Source organism: Pundamilia nyererei, unplaced genomic scaffold (assembly GCF_000239375.1).
Source record: "Pundamilia nyererei isolate P.nyererei 1_Seehausen unplaced genomic scaffold, PunNye1.0 scaffold00063, whole genome shotgun sequence".
NCBI classification, from domain to species: domain Eukaryota; kingdom Metazoa; phylum Chordata; class Actinopteri; order Cichliformes; family Cichlidae; genus Pundamilia; species Pundamilia nyererei.
In genome coordinates this window covers 746391-764243 of record NW_005187464.1, presented here as the reverse complement: position 1 = coordinate 764243, position 17853 = coordinate 746391, and the positions used below count along the sequence as shown (strand labels likewise).

Genomic DNA, 17853 nt, shown 5'->3' with positions numbered 1-17853 from the left:
CAGGCTATGAATAATGGCCAGACATTCTCCTTCATGTCTCCTAATTACAGCTTCGTCCAGGCCCTGAAGCAGCTTTTTATGAATGGTGTGGTTTTTTTATTTTATTTCAGATGCAACAGGACTTAAATCTTCAAAAAGTTCAGCTTTTGTCTCATTAGTCCACAGAATATTTTCCCAAAAGTGTTGGGCATTATCAACATAGGTTTTTTTAAAAACTTTTTAAAGCAAATGTGAGCTGAGCCTTTAACAAGCGGTGACTTTCTTCTCCTAAAGCTTATTTTACAATGGATCCACAAAAATGCACCCTAAATAAATCCAGTGTTTGCAATGAATTCGAACATTAGAAGAATTGTGAGCTCCTCTGTTTCATCGATGCTTTGTTCTGAGCTAAATATTATTACTTTATATCTTATTGGCTTGGACAACTTATTGGTTTATTATCAAAACAAGGTCATACCGAAGCACACCAGCAGCGGCGCTGCGAGCCGCACAGCAGACGTACAACGAGAACGTCCGGAGGTCAAAGGTAACGTTCGTATTTGAAAACATGGATTCCAAAAGAGGAGATGAAGGTAGGAACTTTTTGCCTTTGTCTATCTGTAAGCCGGACACTATGTTAATTTTAAACATGAATGACCACTTACAATAAACTCTGTCCTGAGTTCTTAGTGAAATTAATTTAGTAACACAACATGTGAAGAAATGGACAACGTTGCTCTTTTTGTTAGCTTATTTGTTAGCTTAACTAATGTTTTCTATAATGTGAGATCTGTTTCCCATAGCATAGTTTGAAACGCCGAGTTGTTGTCAGCATTCACACATTTATTTACCCCCATTTTATCCCTTTTGATCTTATCCTTATTACCCTTTAAAAGGGGAAAGACGAACAGCTACTGCTAGTTGTAAATCTTTTTGTGTAAGCTGAAATGAGGACAGCATACGTATTTTCATATTGTAATACATTTGAAGTGGATTAAACACACTTATCGGAAGCCTACATATAAATCCCGGAATGAATTCCATGCCAATATGGAAATTAGTTGTTGTGTCGGTATCAGTATTTCTTGTACATGATTATTTGCTTGCTAGCTTTCACAGCCCCATAGTCCGTAGTTTATGTAGAGTTATGTCCCAATTTAAATAAAATAATTGTACCTTAACCAGTCTTTAATAATGGGACAGATTTTAAGGGATATTGGCATATGAACTGACATTGTTTACATGTCTTACATCATGATAAATGAAAAGGGAAAGGATGGGGTTATTGATTGAAATACTGTACATTACTGGAACATTCAGAGTAGACATAGGAGGATACCTCTGTTCATCCGTGTGTACGCTGCTAGTGTGGAGTATTAAACAAAGCATAAACAATAGAGTTAGAGATGCTCTCTCAACATATATGTCTTTCATAGCCATATAATGGTTGATGCACTATATGGATAAAACCACTGGGTTACCTGGACATTACACCTACAGGAACAGTGGCTCAGGAGTTAGTTGTGGAGTCTACTAATTGGGAGGTCTGTGTAACCCCAGTATTTTTCCTGGTCTGCCTAATCTCACTGAAACACGTGATGTTGAAGCTCTTCTTTGCTCTACAGAGGAAAACAGAAACCCTCCCAAATTGAATTACTTTTCATTTTTAAGCATTCTGAAGCGATCTGAAGCGGAAATTGTCACTATGGAGTCTAACACTGTAAACAAGGCACTGACCTCTTTTACAGCAACAGGCAAGACGAGTGACGATGGAGACATTGCATCTGTCATGGGATTCTCTGGGTTTGGTATGTGTAGTCCAGCACACTTGTCAGAAAATATAAACGTAAAAAAAAGTATTCTCTGATAAAGTGACAATTTGAGTTGTTGCAGTCATACATCGAGTTTTATTTTTATCTTCCAGGTAAGAAAGCCCGCACATTTGATCTTGATGCCATTTTTGAGCAGACCCGGCGAACAGCCATCGAGAGGAGTCAGCGTGTGATAGGTAAGTGTTTCATCACTGGCAATGTGATAACCCTGCTTAGGAGTCGTGATGAGTTTAATTGCATTTGGAATCATTGCGTCCTTAGAGGAGCGGCAGAAGGAGATAGAAATGGAGGAGGAGGGGGAGAGCTCCAAGTCAGTCAAACCGTCAGTCCAGAGTCAGAGAGGAAAAGCTGCTTCTTCCAGGTAGGGAGGCATTTATGAGGTTTTATCCTTAACTGACTGTTACATCTGTTCTGGCTTCCAATTTGTCTACTTAAGTGTACAATATGTTTTGCTTTGTCTGACAAAGCTTATTTATTTATTTTTATCATTTTTAGAGTCCAGAAGAGCGACAGCAGCAGTGACAGTGGCTCAGATTCTGATTCAGACTCAGAGCTTATCGGGCCACCGGTGCCTCCTCAGCATGCAGCTCAGCAGGGCGATGATGATGATGATGATGATGAGCACGTAGGGCCACCTCTTCCACCAGGTTACACAGGCAGCACGGCTCACAGTGATGATGACGATGATGAAGAAGGAGAGGCACAAGATGACGACGATGATGTATGTCTGAATTATACAATCTCTTAGTAGGCTGTGAATTACAGCATACTGCATATATCTGATTACACTTAGTCTGTCTAAAGTGTTGACTTTCTTCTTGCTCATTAAGAAAACAAGATTTTCTCAGTAAATGTTGGGGCATGGTGGTATGTTAGTAGTCTATAAGTGTTATACAGCGCTTTGCAGATCCATGTTGTAGCTGTGTACTGTGAGTTACCCTTCTTTGTGCATGCGCTCTGCATTATTTAGCTTGCCATGAATTATCCAAGAGTTAAAAACTATGAAGATGTTGATTTTTTTTAAGCTGCTCTTCCTCTTTGGTGTGAACTCTGCTCTTGTTTCTCTTCCTGTACAAGATAACTTTTCAGCCAGTCAGCTCTCTCCTTATACGTGGCACAATTGCCACTAGGCTATGAGCTGCTGAATTTTTGGATTTCCGCGTTGGTTACATTCCCTTAACCTCGTCTCTGTGTCGCTAAAAGAACTATTTTATTATCATTGCAGGGTAATAAAAGTAAATAAAAATAAACAATGAATAGCTATTTGAACGGTGAAATAGCATGCACAGTTACAGGACCCAGATACTGAAGAATGAAATGGACTGGCTTTTTCCACAGTGCTTTTACATTGATACTGACCACTCAAAGCTCTTTTCACTATGAGCCAATTTATAGTGTGATTTTCCTACTGCGACAGATCACAATCTCGACATATAAAACCAACATTGTGTTCTGTGTTTGAGGTTTTAAAAAAAAATCCAACCACAAGATGGCAGCAGGAGAAAAGATTAACGTTGTTAGTTTTGCACTGTACACGATAAAAAGGTGAACTTTTTGCCTATTTTCTTAGTTGTGCTTTCTTCATTTGTTTTCTTTACATTACCAAAAGGACAATGACACCTAAAATATCTGAATTTTTAATTAGAAGCATTTTTAGAATGTGTGTATTGCTTTTTACAGGAAAGTACTATCTACACAATATGTCAGATTCCAACCATTTACAAATATGACTTCTGTCGTTAAATGTCTTAGACTCACAACCTGTTAATGTAAAAATATCATACATATTGCTGCACTTTGATCAATTGACATAATATAGACTTGTGTTGTTTTGCCTTTTCCTCACGTTCATGTCAACTTTCTGTCCCAGAATCCAGTGAAAAAAATTCCAGACACTCATGAGATCACGCTGCAGCATGGCACTAAAACGGTAAGGCTTTCGCCTCTAACACCCAGCCAGTAATTAGAGCTGGTGACAACTCTATTCTCAGTTGACATTGAATAAAATTCTATTTTTATCACAAGCTTGTAAACAGTACAACTTTTGCTTATATTACGCACACACACACAAACATCTGGTTTCGGAGGCCTCTCATTGGATTTTCAGTTAACATTTATCTCACTGATTTTAGCCAAAAGAGCAGCTGTGAGGCTGTTACTTTTCTGCTTTTGTTTAGTCTGGTATCCTGATCTAGCACTTTTTCAGTTTTTAAACAGTTTAGTTCTAAATTATTGAAGAATAAACTTAAAATATTTGGGTTGTATTTATTTCTGTGCCTTTTAACAAAGCCAACATGACTGTATTGTTAAAGATTTCTAGTATTATAACTAGTAATCAGCAGCGGCTTGCTTTCTGAGTTGTACAGGCTCATAAGTTGTCTCTTGGTTTTCAAACTGCTTCCTCAGGTGTCGGCTCTTGGCTTGGACCCCTCTGGAGCCCGCCTGGTGTCTGGTGGATATGATTATGATGTTCGATTCTGGGATTTTGCTGGGATGGACCAGGCTCTGCAGGCCTTCAGATCTCTGCAGCCTTGCGAGTGGTACTGAGAACAGCAACACACCTCCTTGACACGTGTTCAATAATTAATTTCATGTAAACATCCACTACACTGACTGCATTTCCATGTGCCAGAGTGTATACACTTTCACAAACACACACACATCACCAAACCTCATGCTAACTCTGCGACATCCTCTGTTTTCATGCAAAATGAGCCTTTTGAGAGCAGATGGTTAAGATATGTGTCTGTTTGTGTGTTTGCATGTGTGTTTACTCCGTGTTTAACTAAAGCCATCATCAAAGATCAAATTCTTTTTTGCTTTTGGGAAGCAGTGGGCTGAGCTGGAGCAGGTTTCCCCTTATTAACGCTACATTTAATTTGATTACAGTGTGATCTAGGAGTCTGTTTGGTTTACTAACAAGCCGGGCTTCATATAGAAAGTTGTTGAAGCTTCCTCGGCCTGGGAACTGGATGAATCTGAGGGCTCATGTTTCATTTGCTCTGACAGAAAGCAGCTGATCTCACATTCAAACAGATTTCCACCTGGTCTTGCCCTTGCTCGACCAATCGGAAGCGTTTATCTAAAACGGGGTGGGTTATTTTTAGTGAATACTGTAGTATGTTTACATTTTTCCAGTGCTGATTGCTACCTCTCGCTTTGCTTTGCTCTAACTGTTTGTAGGGTTTGCCCTTTGATAATGCTCCAAGCAGAACTGAGAGGTTCCAGACTAATAAGCATTTGCACATTAACCTCGCAATGTCAGCACCCTGCCCCTATTTTTAAAACATCAGTTTTAATCAGTGGATAATTTTCTCTGTGAAAGCTTTGTTTTTTTATGCTTTAAAAACACTTTATTAGAAATATTCTGCTGTTGTTATAGTTGGGTGTCTTTGTTTATTGTTGTAGGCCAGTCATACAAATAATCAGGTACATCAGATGTTGAGATGTTTTGGTCGTATAGTTGCAATTATCTGGTGTTTATTTGTGCCTGAAAAAGTGAAGAATTAAAAGCTTATATAAGAATGTTTTAGTGAAGCAGTCTTTGTTGTGCTGTTTTTGTGTCTCCTCAGCCATCAGATCAAGGCCCTGCAGTACAGCATCACCGGTGATGTCATGTTGGTGGTTTCGGGCAATGCACAGGCCAAGGTGTTGGACCGTGATGGCTTCAGTGTCATGGAGTGTGTGAAAGGAGACCAGTACATTGTGGATATGGCTAACACAAAGGTATGCCAAACTGCTGACTGTCAGTTTCTACAATAAAATCTAACGAAACAATAACAATGCACTCTTAAGAGGATCAGATGAGTGGCAATGAAGCCAAGAACACACAAGTTTACTAGAAATGTCAGTAATAATCGCTCACTGCAGTCAAACGCACACGTTATGCCAAAAAGTAACTCCATTGTTACAGTTTCCACATCTGCTTTAATCTGAGTCATGAAAAATTTGTTCTTCAGAAAATATAAATAAAAAGAAAGTGCTGCGTGGCTCTGTAAATGACATAAAACAGGTGCTCATCAGTACAGCGAAACAACTCAATAAGTGCAAGTCTAACCAAGAGATTTCCTGAGGCACTCTCTTGGTTAGAATTATAAAAATATTTAATAGACATGATAAAATTATAAAATAGTTGGAGCAAGCGACCTACATGTATCCACTAAAAAGTCTTCATCACACCCCGATAATGAAGAAAAACAACTCCCTGTCTGTTGTTTTATCACATTTTGTAAGCATGCAGAATCACTGTGTCAGTCTGGTTATTATTATAGATGTTTACGATACATTTTGCTATCATTTCACTGCCCCCTTGATTTTCTCTTTGAAGCCAGATTGTAATACTGCAGATGTGACTGATCATCTAACAGCCCATATTTTCTACTCCAACTTCCAACTTTTGTGATGCCGAAGTATTCTGAGATTTCAGCATTTATCTCGGAGAGTAAAATCACACCTAATCATAGTAAAATCTTATTAAAAAAATATGGTACAAGTTGTAATACTCTAGAATGTTGCAGGTATTCGTGTTTTCATTTCTATAGCAACTGCGGTCTACCCAGGATTCACTGCTAATTCCAAACATGCAGCGGATGATCTGTTCTTCTGCGCTGTGGGTTGACCCTGCCAGTGCATAATGGTAGCAATGTGTAGTTGGTTTTGTTTTTGTATGTGGGGATAACGATGTGTGTGCTGTGTGAGAAGCCAGCGGCACTCAGGAAGAGAGGAACACATGCTTTCGGGACTGTCGCGGTTCATTTCTTGCATATACCTGAATCTACAAAGAAGGATCCTAATTGAGTGTCCATGTTTGGATTTTATTGTGTTTAAGAAAGGCCATATTGGTAGTCAATGAGCATCTGTGCCTGCTGCACTGCATTTAGACATGGTTTATACCACCCATATGAATTACTTGAAGTGAAGGCCCATTGATCGCAAATAGTGTTTTCCTTGATGTCCTACATTCTTGTCCTGCACGGTCACATCTGGTGCTGATGGGGGAGTTTGGTTCAGTGAAAATGCGTTTTGGACGGGTGACGGTGTCCCAGTCAATTAGCTGTGTCTTATGTGATAATTAAGTCCTTGCTTTTATTCCGTCTCTGTTGACAAAAACTAATTTCCTTCCTAACTAACCCCACTGTGTGCAGAGATTTGTCACACGCAGGCCTGCACTGTATCTACATGCAGTATGATCACATGGTATTGCTTCTGTCTCCCTGAATATGCATTGCTGTCAGTGATACTTCTCTGAATAAATACTATAGACAAGACAAATTTCCATCAGCAGGTGAAAATAATTTTCGTACTAGTTCCAATTTTTGCACAAACTATTCTTCTTATTCTTTCAGTATTCCCAAATGTAAACGCTAACACAGACACTCTTCTGGCCTAAGGAAATTGTGATAATAAAAAACTGGGCTTGCCCATCCGTTCTTGTCTGTTTGTCATTATAATTCTTTGCGCTTACTTTTGTTATCGATATCTGCTGTTTTTTAGTCTTTCGCAAGTTGTTGTTGTGAACCTGAGAAGCATAATGCAGTTACTGGAGAAGAGTAATTTTCCATTGTTTTCTAATGATTACACCAGAATTAGGAAAAAATGTTTCATTAAATTAAAAGAATTGCATTTTTCTTTTCTAATTTAAGGAGAAACCTTAAAGTCCTAAGAGATGCGTTCATTTACTTGGCAACTGGATTGTGCGTAATTATTCAGCTCCCTGAGTCAGCACTTTGTAGAACCACCTTTTGCTGCAATTACAGCTGCCAGTCTTTTAGGGTATGTCTCTACCAGCTTTGCGCATCTAGAGACTGAAATCCTTGTCCATTCTTCTTTGCAAAACAGCTCCAGCTCAGTCAGATTAGATGGACAGCGTTTGTGAACAGTAGTTTTCAGATCTTGCCACAGAAATTCGATTGGATTTAGATCTGGACTTTGCCTGGGCCATTCTAACACATGGATATGTTTTGTTTTAAACCATTCGAATGTTGCCCTGGCTTCATGTTTAGGGTCGTTGTCCTGCTCAAAGGTGAACCTCCGCCCCAGTCTCAAGTCTTTTGCAGATTCCAAGAGGTTTTCTTCCAAGATTGCCCTGTATTTGGCTCCATCCATCTTCCCATCAACTCTGACCAGCTTCCCTGTCCCTGCTGAAGAGAAGCACCCCCAGAGCATGATGCTGCCACCACCATATTTGACAGTGGGGATGGTGTGTTCAGAGCAGCTGTTTGTACTGACATTAGATTACACACAGGTGCACTCTATTTAGTCATTAGCACTCGTCAGGCAATGTCTATGGGCAACTGACTGCACTCAGACCAAAGGGGGCTGAATAATTACACACACCCCACTTTGCAGTTATTTATTTGTAAAAAATGTTTGGAATCATGTATGATTTTCGTTCCACTTCTCACGTGTACACCGCTTTGTGTTGGTCTTTCACGTGGAATTCCAATAAAATTGATTCCTGTTTGTGGCTATAATGTGACAAAATGTGGGAAAGTTCAAGGGGGCCGAACACTTCTGCAAGCCACTGTAGATGAGTTTGAGATTATTGTCCTAACTCTCAATGCCAGTGGTAAGTTCTTCTCCAATTACCTGCTTGAAAATATTACCTTCCCCATACTTGAGTAACCACAGACCCTACGCCTTGCAGGTGAGAGCTTCTTGCATGACACTAAGGTATCCCATTAAACCCTGTGAAAAAGCAGATTTTTTTTCCTGTACATGAAAAGTTGTCTTTTACTTCTGGGATGACATTTGCGCTAATTAAAAAAAACAAAAGACATTGTTTTCAGTGATGCATTATGCTTTGAACACTTGGAGAAGGATGAATCAGATTTTTTTTAAAGGAAGCTAGTGCCTTTTTCACACTCATGCAAAGCTGTTTTGAAGGTTGCTGTTTTTGCACAGAGGAGGGAATTAGTGAGGGGCTTCACGGACCATTTGTACTTTCCTGATCATATAGCGAGTGCATATTTTACCATAAAATTTAACAGCTTAGCAATTTGTAGTTCTTTTTAGTCATAAAACAGCAGGTCATATGCAATTATTCTTAATCAGTTATTAATATGGTGTGTTGTTAAAGTATTTGACAGTGAACAGACAGGCCCTCTTCCTGATCCACACATACCAATGCCATTTGGTCAGCTTCTGCTCATGCAAGGCTCTGCTTCTTGAGCATCCTGTCAAATAGCAGTATGTCTTGTCTGAAGCCCCTTCGCAGCACACTGAAGTGTTCCACTCTGACCTGGCAGCCAGTGAGGCCTCTCTCTGGGTTATACTGCTTTGAAGTTATTTGTTATGAGTAATTCTCCACATGACTCTCCAGCAGAGGAAATGTGTAGAAGTTACAAAGAGCAAAGAGCTCACTGTTCCAGGGCCTCTGAGTTCACTAGCACAGTTGTAAAGTGAGACTTATGTCGAGGAAATCCGAACGTTAATGTAAAGTCAATGTATTACAGTGTAACCTAATTAAGGATATGGATAAAGGACTCACATTTGTAATGCACAGTGCTGGAAAATTCACCATCGGATTAATTATCTAGTGACCTTTTGTGTTGCAAGTTTTGCCAAAATGGAAAAACAACAGCTGTCTTTACTCTTTTTTTGTACGCACGATTACGAAATATGTCTTAATCTCCTTTCAAGTTTCTAACAGCACATGCTAGCTACTATTTCTGTGGCTTGCCCTTGAATATAAAGTGTTTAAAAACTGCTGTGAAGAAAAGGAAACTCAATATCTGCTGTGCACTGGATCCAAAATAAATAAAGCCACTGGAAGCCAGCCACAGGATATTGGGTCATTTTAGTGCTTGTTAAAAGTGTGCATTTGTTTATTTTCACTTTATGCTTTTTTTTTCTCAGGGCCACACAGCTATGCTTAATTGTGGGTGCTGGCATCCCAAGATTAAAGAAGAGTTCATGACCTGCTCCAATGATGGGTAAGTTTTAACCAAGCATTGTAAGCTGTGAGTTAAAGGCAGAAGCCTCCACGCCCCCGTTGTCTTTCTCGCGCTGTTACATTGCACATGTTGTGGATCCAGTTGTTAAGCTTCACAGTGAGCCGTCTTGATTTTCAGGGAGGAGAAAACAGAAATGGCTTTTAGATGGGCCTAATCTCTTTGTGACTCACCAAGCATGTGTATTTTGTATAGTGAGTTTTAATCTTGGCTGATTTTATCTCTTTAAATGAAAACAAGCCTCTGGTCTTTCTAAACAATAACTGTCTAAAAGATTTTCTGGAGAAATGGTTACTTTCCTGTACACTTCATTTACAGGCATAACAAGGAGTCTCTGTTTTACAAACCAGCGTGTGCCATTTATAGTAATAATCATTGAGAAAGTCCCCCAGGACATTGAAGAGTATGCAGTCAGTGAGAAATACCCTTTCTCATCTTCAGAGCACTGCTGATAGCACAGTGACACCCATCATACATAGGCCACACCTCTTTGATACAAAATTAATGTCCAGCATTATATTTAGTAATTCTTACTGTCGGATTTTCAAAGTAATGCTCTCACCGAACAGACTTTTCTTCGCTCTCATCCCCTCCGTCACCAGCAGGGAGTCCTCTAATCCAGACTATGCCTCTGAAGATTGTAGCATGGCCTCATAGCTGTGTGTTTGCACATGGCATATTTATACTGGATGTTGTCCAAATGGAGCCCTTTATTTGTATGCAGTGATTTAGACCAGATCAACCGCTGTCATACACAGATATTTATATTGTTTGCTTCAGACCGCAGAGTTTTAACAGTCAGCGACATCCTTAAATCAGCACTAAACCTGTAGAAGCTGTAATTCTTTGTCCTGTGTATAGGTGTGCGGGAACATTTGTAAGGCAAAGAGTATGACTAAGCTACAGCACATTGATGAGTCTAAGAGAGTGTGACAGACAGCAGTAGAGACACCTAGGGCTATCATCATTAAGGAGAAACAAGGGCCCGGCTTTGCGGGCAGCCCGCAGCCCAGTGTTTACCAGTGTTACTGCTCCCCCAGATGTGGAGGTTGGTTTAATTAGCTCTCATTGAGGCTCTGGAAATCCTCCCCTGGCACGTTAGCATTGGGTGTTTCTCCTGGCCAGCTAACAGGAGAGCAGCAGAGAGGAGCGCACAGGGAGCCATTCATAGGCAGAGGGGCTGCATGCGGGAGAGGTTCACAGCAGCAGACCCAGTCGGTGTGGCAAGCTGAGTCTCAGAGATGTGGCAAAGACAGAAAAGGGGGGGGGGGTATGTTGATTTACAGGTGGAGGAGGTTGTTCCTGGTTACATTTTCCCACCTTATTGTGTTGGTAATGTGCTTTGCAACTTGGTGCAGAATTTCACTTTATTGGTGGACACACTGTCCCTGAACCTACAGTGTTTTCAATCAAAAATTCCTTTTTGTTGCTTTGGAGCAAACTGCATGTTACTACAAGTCCTAAACAGATAACTTTAAGCACACAAGGTTTGCAGAAGAATGCTTAAAATTGCGATATGTGTGATAAGTTGCTTAAACTACAGTTGCCACAATAAGGTAAATATTAATAATATATATTTGTGGGTTTTTTTGCTTGACTCAGGCTATAATAATTTGGAAGGCTGTCCCTTCATATTAGTTCCTTTCGTTTGCTCACTTTTAATTTATGTGGGTTTACTCAGTGATTTACAACATCACAGATGGTTTGTCGAGGATCTAACTGTCTATGGATCTTTCTACATTAATGAGACTGTTCTGTTGCCATGAAGGTGTGAAACACACAGTACCATCACTGAAACCTTATAGACAACTATGCTTTTCATCATGGATTATTAATGCTTCAGTTATTAAGGACAGTCTTCCTCCTTTTCTTTGTCTCACCATCCACTCCATTCACTTTAGTGAATAAGTATGGATTCTGCACAGGGGCCAGGCGGTAGTCAGTGGACGTCTTGAGAATGGGCCAGCAGTTGGCCAGTAGTATGAGAGGCTGTCAGCTGCTGTCTGTCTGCTTCAATATTAGACCAACATCCAGGCTTTTCCAGGTCTTTCTGCCTAGTTAGAGGCTCTTTGTTGTGTTTACTTGAATAGGTTATTAAGCATGATCACTGGACCGCCCAGCTTCTTAATTAAAGATCCCCCAGTAGTGTGGAATCTCATTCATTAAGGGCTACCTCCCAGCGCCTTGAATGATTTCATTAACCCATACTTTTTTTTTCCCCTCCTGGGAGGAAGTGGATGAGAGGGAAGTACTGATAATATAGCAGCAGGGTGTTTTCAGAAACTGTGGCTTGAATAGGGCTTCAGTAGAACTGTGCGAATCGAGTCAGTCAGTGAAAAGTGTTGCGCTGTGTGTGTCAACATTTCACATTCTTCTGTCATTCTGTTTGAGAGCGTGCAGTTGTAAAATGAAACAGTGTTTTCCAACAGTATTCATGTTTGATCCTAAGGAACAAACCGCACAAGTATGAAGCAACTTTAACTGCGTCTGAGTCTTTGGTGAATGTTTGAAAGCCACAGATTTTATTTCCAAGAAAGTGAAAGCAATACTTGCTGGGTTAACTCTCAGTGGAAGTATTTCTTTGGCAGGGCTGATCTTGAAGTAGTAAAAAAGTTAAAATATAGCTGTGACTTGGTGTATATTAGGAGCTTTTTTTAAAACTTCTAATGCACCAAATCTTTAACACTTAACTAACCACATGGCATAAAACAGTTTACCAAGTATAACACTGGAAAGATTTGTGTTGTTGTTTTGAAGGATAGGACATTGGTGATTCTTGGCTTTACGTACGTAGTTTTATAGTGCCTAGGAGAAGGTTAAAAATCCATGTTATGTTCCTTTTTTTGCGACTGAAATTTCAGCCAGTGGAGCACAGAGGACAGGACAAATGGCGACGTTCTAATTGGGCCCACATGTTACTTCTGTCGAGTCTTGAAGCACACTTGAGCATGTGTACACACAAATACACACAATTTGAGGAATGTTTCCAGGAGGTTTGAATGCCAGGGATTCCCTTCGCGCTGGCCTGCTGTCAGGGCTGCAGCTGGAGTTGGATGTGTTGCTGTATACAAGGAGACCCAGAGGACAACATGGCAGGGCCTTTTACTGCTGACAAATTGTTTGTCTTTGTCATGTGCTCAAACTAAACATTTGATTTGAAATGTGTCATACTAGAGAGCATCGACAAACACAAAGTCACATAAAGCAGATTTGTGATTTAACGCATGGATAAATTGTGGTAGTAATTCATCTTGTTTTGCGAGAATGGTACTTTTGGTTAGGCTCTGTGTAAGGCCGTACTTCTGTCTCTCACTCTCTCTGCTTTTGTCTGCTGTGAGCGCTAATTGATCATCTCTAGCACTCGGATCTTGACGAATTAGCAAGTCAGTTGCTTATCAGTGCCCTTGGTAATAGTTTACTTTCAATTTTAAAGGAAAGGAGAGTTAAATGGATGACATATGAGGAATGACTCCTCAAAGTGTGGGTGAGCATGTTGGGGCGATTCACTGAACTGGATGGGTTCATCCACAGTCCAGCACATCTCCAACTCTTTCCCACCTTTTTTTTTTTTTTTGCCTGTCCCGTTTGGATCTTTAGCCTTCAGAATTGTTGTCTGAAGGCCAAGAAAGATGCCAAGTGGATTTACTTTACGAAGTGGATCATCATGGCCTTTCTATATTGGTCCATTTGATTGACCTTTATTATAATTATGTATTTATTTTATTTTCGCTTTTTATAGACGAGACAGACATGACTGGGGGATAGGACAGGGAGAAAGAATGAAAGAAAGAGAGGGAGGGAAAGAAAAATAGAGGGGAGAAGAGATGGTGAGAAAGGGGGGAAGAAAAAAAAGAAAAACAAACAAAACACCTGGATCACCTGTATGGAGATAAAAAAAAAACCCAGAAGAGAAAACACTAGCTAACAATAGATACTTTTTTAGTTTCACCTGTTGAGAATGAAAAAAGTAAACAAGCAGAAGAAAACGAGAGCAATACAATAAACAACATCATGATGATATATGGGAATATAACAGTAAATACTAAATATTAAACATTATTGTGCAGCACGTAAGATCGACAGCACACAGTGTGCTTTGTGGTAGGAGCCAAAAAGGGTGTCGTTTGTGTGTGTGAGCACCTGTGTGTACACCTGTGAGCATGAACACGCTTGTTTTTAAAAGGTTCCTTCATGTAATGATCTGCTAGCTAACTCTTTCCCACCTTACATTGCAAGTGTTCCATATTCTGCCCACGAATGCACATACCATAGCTTTAAGGAGTGCATTAATCCTTTTTGTTCAATTTATAGCCATGGCTGAATTTTTGACTGACAGTAGCCTCTAGTTTTTTACTGTGAGAGCTGTGAAATACAGTGTTTGTTTCTTTTGTCAGCGAACTGGGTCGCAACTTATCACACCTTTGCTTGATTAAATCTGAAAACCTGCCTTGACTCAAGCTCAAGAGATATTTTTCTAGGCATTTTGCCTTTTGTAGTGTATGGTCTCACCCGCCTTGCTACTGAGCAGAAACAGTGTTGTGAAAATGTTGTGAAGTTTTGTGAATGAGTCTGTCACTGTACCCACAGCCCATCTGTGCCACAATGGCCACAATCTTCCTCCTTTTGATTCATTGCTTGGGTACAATTGTGTGCGTGCCTCCTAAATCCCTCTGTTATCTTCTTTAGCTGTGATGGAAGATTGAGCATCTTCCCTCCTAATCCTCCTTTCTCATAACAGAGCCCCAGTTAGTCAGTCAACCAGGAAACAGGCAATTCAGTCTATCACTGGAATTCGACCAATAAACAACCTTAAACAAGACGAACGCTCTTCTTTTCCGTCTCTCTTCTTCATCCCGTAATCTGGAAAGGTGATCCTAGCAGCCGTCACCCCCACTGGGCCTATAACCTGATGTACAGATAAAACAAGAGGCCTAGGGAGCTGTCACTCCTCAGTTGATGTGTCAACGACTGTGCTACCTCGTAAAGTGCACATGCATGACTGAGGTTGAATGGGTCTCATTTTATTGCATTCACCCCTCTGCCTGTGAAGCGTTTGTGCAAGAAAAGGGGGCTGCTGATTGAAGGGAAAACAGGCCTTTGAGAAATGGGAAATGACAATGTTATTACCTGCTAATGTTTTTTGTTCATGCTGTGTATCATTTTTTAATATATACCTGTTATCCCCTTCCCCCAACCATCCATTTTGGGTTATTTAGACCAAAATACTGAATTTTGCTCTACAAGGGCCCAATATCCACTTACAAGGACATTATACTGCTACTGTTCTATCAAAATTTTAAACAGATATACTCATATGTGGCTCTTATTTTTCTTAAAAACAAAAATAAGGTAAAAAAAAAAAATCTGGTAATTTTTTGTTTTTACATTCATCGGGCCCCAATATGCCCAAATATCAAAGAGAAATTAAAAATGCATGCCGTGGAAGAGTTCGGGTCTTAAGCGGTTAAAACTAAAATGAACCCCTTTAGATAGCCCTCAGGTTCCCACAAGCATCTTACTCCCGACAAGTGACTGTGTGCAGTCTTTCCCCATCACTTACGCTCTGCTCAGCACTGGTGGGCTCCAGCCTCTCTCCTCTATCCCTCTGACAGCCAGCAATGCCATGTTTTGGAAAGAGTTTCTTATGATAAATACCATTCCAGGTTTTGTGTGGTACATGAAAGGTCATGTTGTCTTTGTTGGCTTGACACTCGCCCACAGTCTCCTGTAAACAGAATTGAGATGTCTGTGTGAGGCAGCAGGTGGACCAATATGTCACTGAGTTTGTGGCTATCGCTCTTTATCCCTCACTCACACACATACACATGGAAATCTGCTGTGTAAACAGCTTACTGTACAGTGCAGAAGCCTCCAGTTTGCATTGGAAAATATGATTTTATACATGTGGCCTTTGCACTTTTTTCCCAGCAGGATTTTTTCTTTTCTGTGATTTAACAGCTTTCATGTTATGTGGATTTAAACACAACTATGCATCAGAGTTTTATTTGACCCTTGCAGGTTTTCACTCAAACCATATGTCTTCAGCTGGCATTTGTATCACATTGTTAGACTTATCCAAACACAGTTGAGTGTGTGTGTCTGTGATTTTGTAGCCGGCCACAGTGGAATCCTTCCCTGGCTGTTAGTAGCAGCCCTGCCTGTATGTTTATACTCCCCTGCTGACCCCGTGACCCAGAGGTTAAGATACCCACTAAAGCAGGCAGTGGGTTCACAGACACATTTGGATGAACCGTGTCTGTCACGAATGTTGGTGGGAGCATGTGAGGTGCTGGCATGTCGATGTGTACTAACACCCTTCCAATAAATAAATGTGGGAGGTGAAGTCTGTCTCATCACTGGTGGGCACCTGAGTTAGTGCTGTTATCATTTTTTTGCCGTCTTTGCTTTATCAGTCTGAGATGATGCAGAGCTAGATTAAGGAGAAAGGCAGATAAAAGCATCATTTAAACTCTGTATTTATTTGCAATGTACAAAAATTTAAGTATTAAAACTGCATTTTTGTTGCATTTTTTTTAGATGAATGCTCATTCTGAATTTTAAGCTAGCAACATTTGTCATTATGCAGTTTTAGTGGATAAATCAATCAATAAATAGGTTTATCCTCTGTATGACAGCATATGTAGCTCCAAAGCATGAATACATCGTACAGCATTAATGGTGCCTTCGCAGAAAGTTTCAAGCTCATTTTTGGTTTCGATCCAGGAAAGAACTGTAAAGTGTTACACAGACTGACCTGTATCCATGAGGGCTTATTGTTTTACTCTCATTTTATGATGTTTTGGAATGAAATCTCTCATTTGTGTTTTACGACGGGTCTGCATTCAAACCCCCACTCTCAGTGCTCCAGGTTGTGTAATGTGTTCAACAGATGTAGGAAAGAGAATCAGGACTTCATGGACGCTTCAGACGTACCTGTCAGACTGATCTACTGTTTTGCTCTTCGCAAAACTTCTCACCCTGCGTCACAGAGCTGCCTGACCTAAAGTTTCACGAAATGACGGGGGACACCGTATCGCCACAGTTCTGATTTATTATGGTGGATGCAGGTGTTAAAGAACAAATATGTTGTGAGAGACGGACGTTTTTTGAGTGATTCATGACAACCGGGTTAGGATAAATGAAATGATCTGTCTGTTCACAGCACTGTGCGCACATGGGACCTCAATTCAGAGAAGAAGCACAAGTCTGTGTTCAAGCCTCGCTCCTTCCAGGGTAAGAAGGTCATCCCCACATGCTGCACCTACAGCCGCGACGGGAAGCTCATCGCAGCGGGCTGCCAAGATGGCACCATCCAGATCTGGGACAGAAACCTCAGTGTGAGTTTTAAAACACAAACGCATGCCAGCCGCCGGCAATGTGCAGTGGATTGTAAACATTGGATGTCTGTTTTCTTATGGGCTCAAGTACAGAGTCATGAGACTCAGGTCACAGGCCAGAGAGGTCAGAGGTCGGCAAATCGCTAAGCCCAAAGAATTTAAAATGCTTTTGTCTAAACTGGAAGTAGCCCAGTCTGAAGTATTGATGTGATCAAATATTTGATCTGATGTTGATACTGGGGGAAAGCCAGCACATGTTATGACCCCCCTAGAGCCTCTCCCCTAGCATGGCTTGAAAGAGCTACTTACGTAACAGAATTAACTGATGGTTAATGATTGAGGTGAGTTACATGAAAGTTGCTGGGAGGCCCAATCACAATTTCCCCCTGCACATTTTCCATTTAATTAGGTAATTAGGAAATTAAGTGATCAAAGTGTACATTCCTTTCCTCAAGATTCACATCGTTGAGGTAATAGTTGATCTTGGCTTCTGGCAAGCAGTGCACTCACTTATTTGGCTCTTTTCATTTGAGTTATTTGACAAATCAACACTGTTGATAAAAATGACTTCCATTCAGGGTTGAGAAAGCATGACGTCCATCAGATCTTTTGGGTGACTCGAAAGTTTTTTTCACTGATTCTTACTCCGTAACATATTCTTCAATGTCTTTTTACTAATTTGCTTCATCTTTTCTCCTTCATGACTGTCGCAGTGATGTGATGTCAGTGCCTGGGCTCCAAATGCTGCTGTTT

The 17853-nt window shown here is 40.5% G+C and overlaps 1 protein-coding gene across 1 annotated transcript in view; it reads left to right on the top strand.

Annotated features, from left to right (window-relative positions):
* Window positions 1-492: 492 nt before the first annotated feature.
* wdr70 (WD repeat domain 70) overlaps window positions 493-17853 on the top strand; it is a 43049-nt gene continuing 25688 nt past the window's right edge. The window contains exons 1-10 of the mRNA XM_005735199.1: window positions 493-572; window positions 1728-1787; window positions 1904-1987; window positions 2073-2172; window positions 2307-2532; window positions 3682-3741; window positions 4218-4351; window positions 5384-5537; window positions 9669-9745; window positions 16926-17100. Coding sequence (XP_005735256.1) covers window positions 548-572; window positions 1728-1787; window positions 1904-1987; window positions 2073-2172; window positions 2307-2532; window positions 3682-3741; window positions 4218-4351; window positions 5384-5537; window positions 9669-9745; window positions 16926-17100 — 1095 coding nt within the window. The 5' untranslated portion in view covers window positions 493-547. The remainder of the gene's footprint in view (window positions 573-1727; window positions 1788-1903; window positions 1988-2072; window positions 2173-2306; window positions 2533-3681; window positions 3742-4217; window positions 4352-5383; window positions 5538-9668; window positions 9746-16925; window positions 17101-17853) is intronic.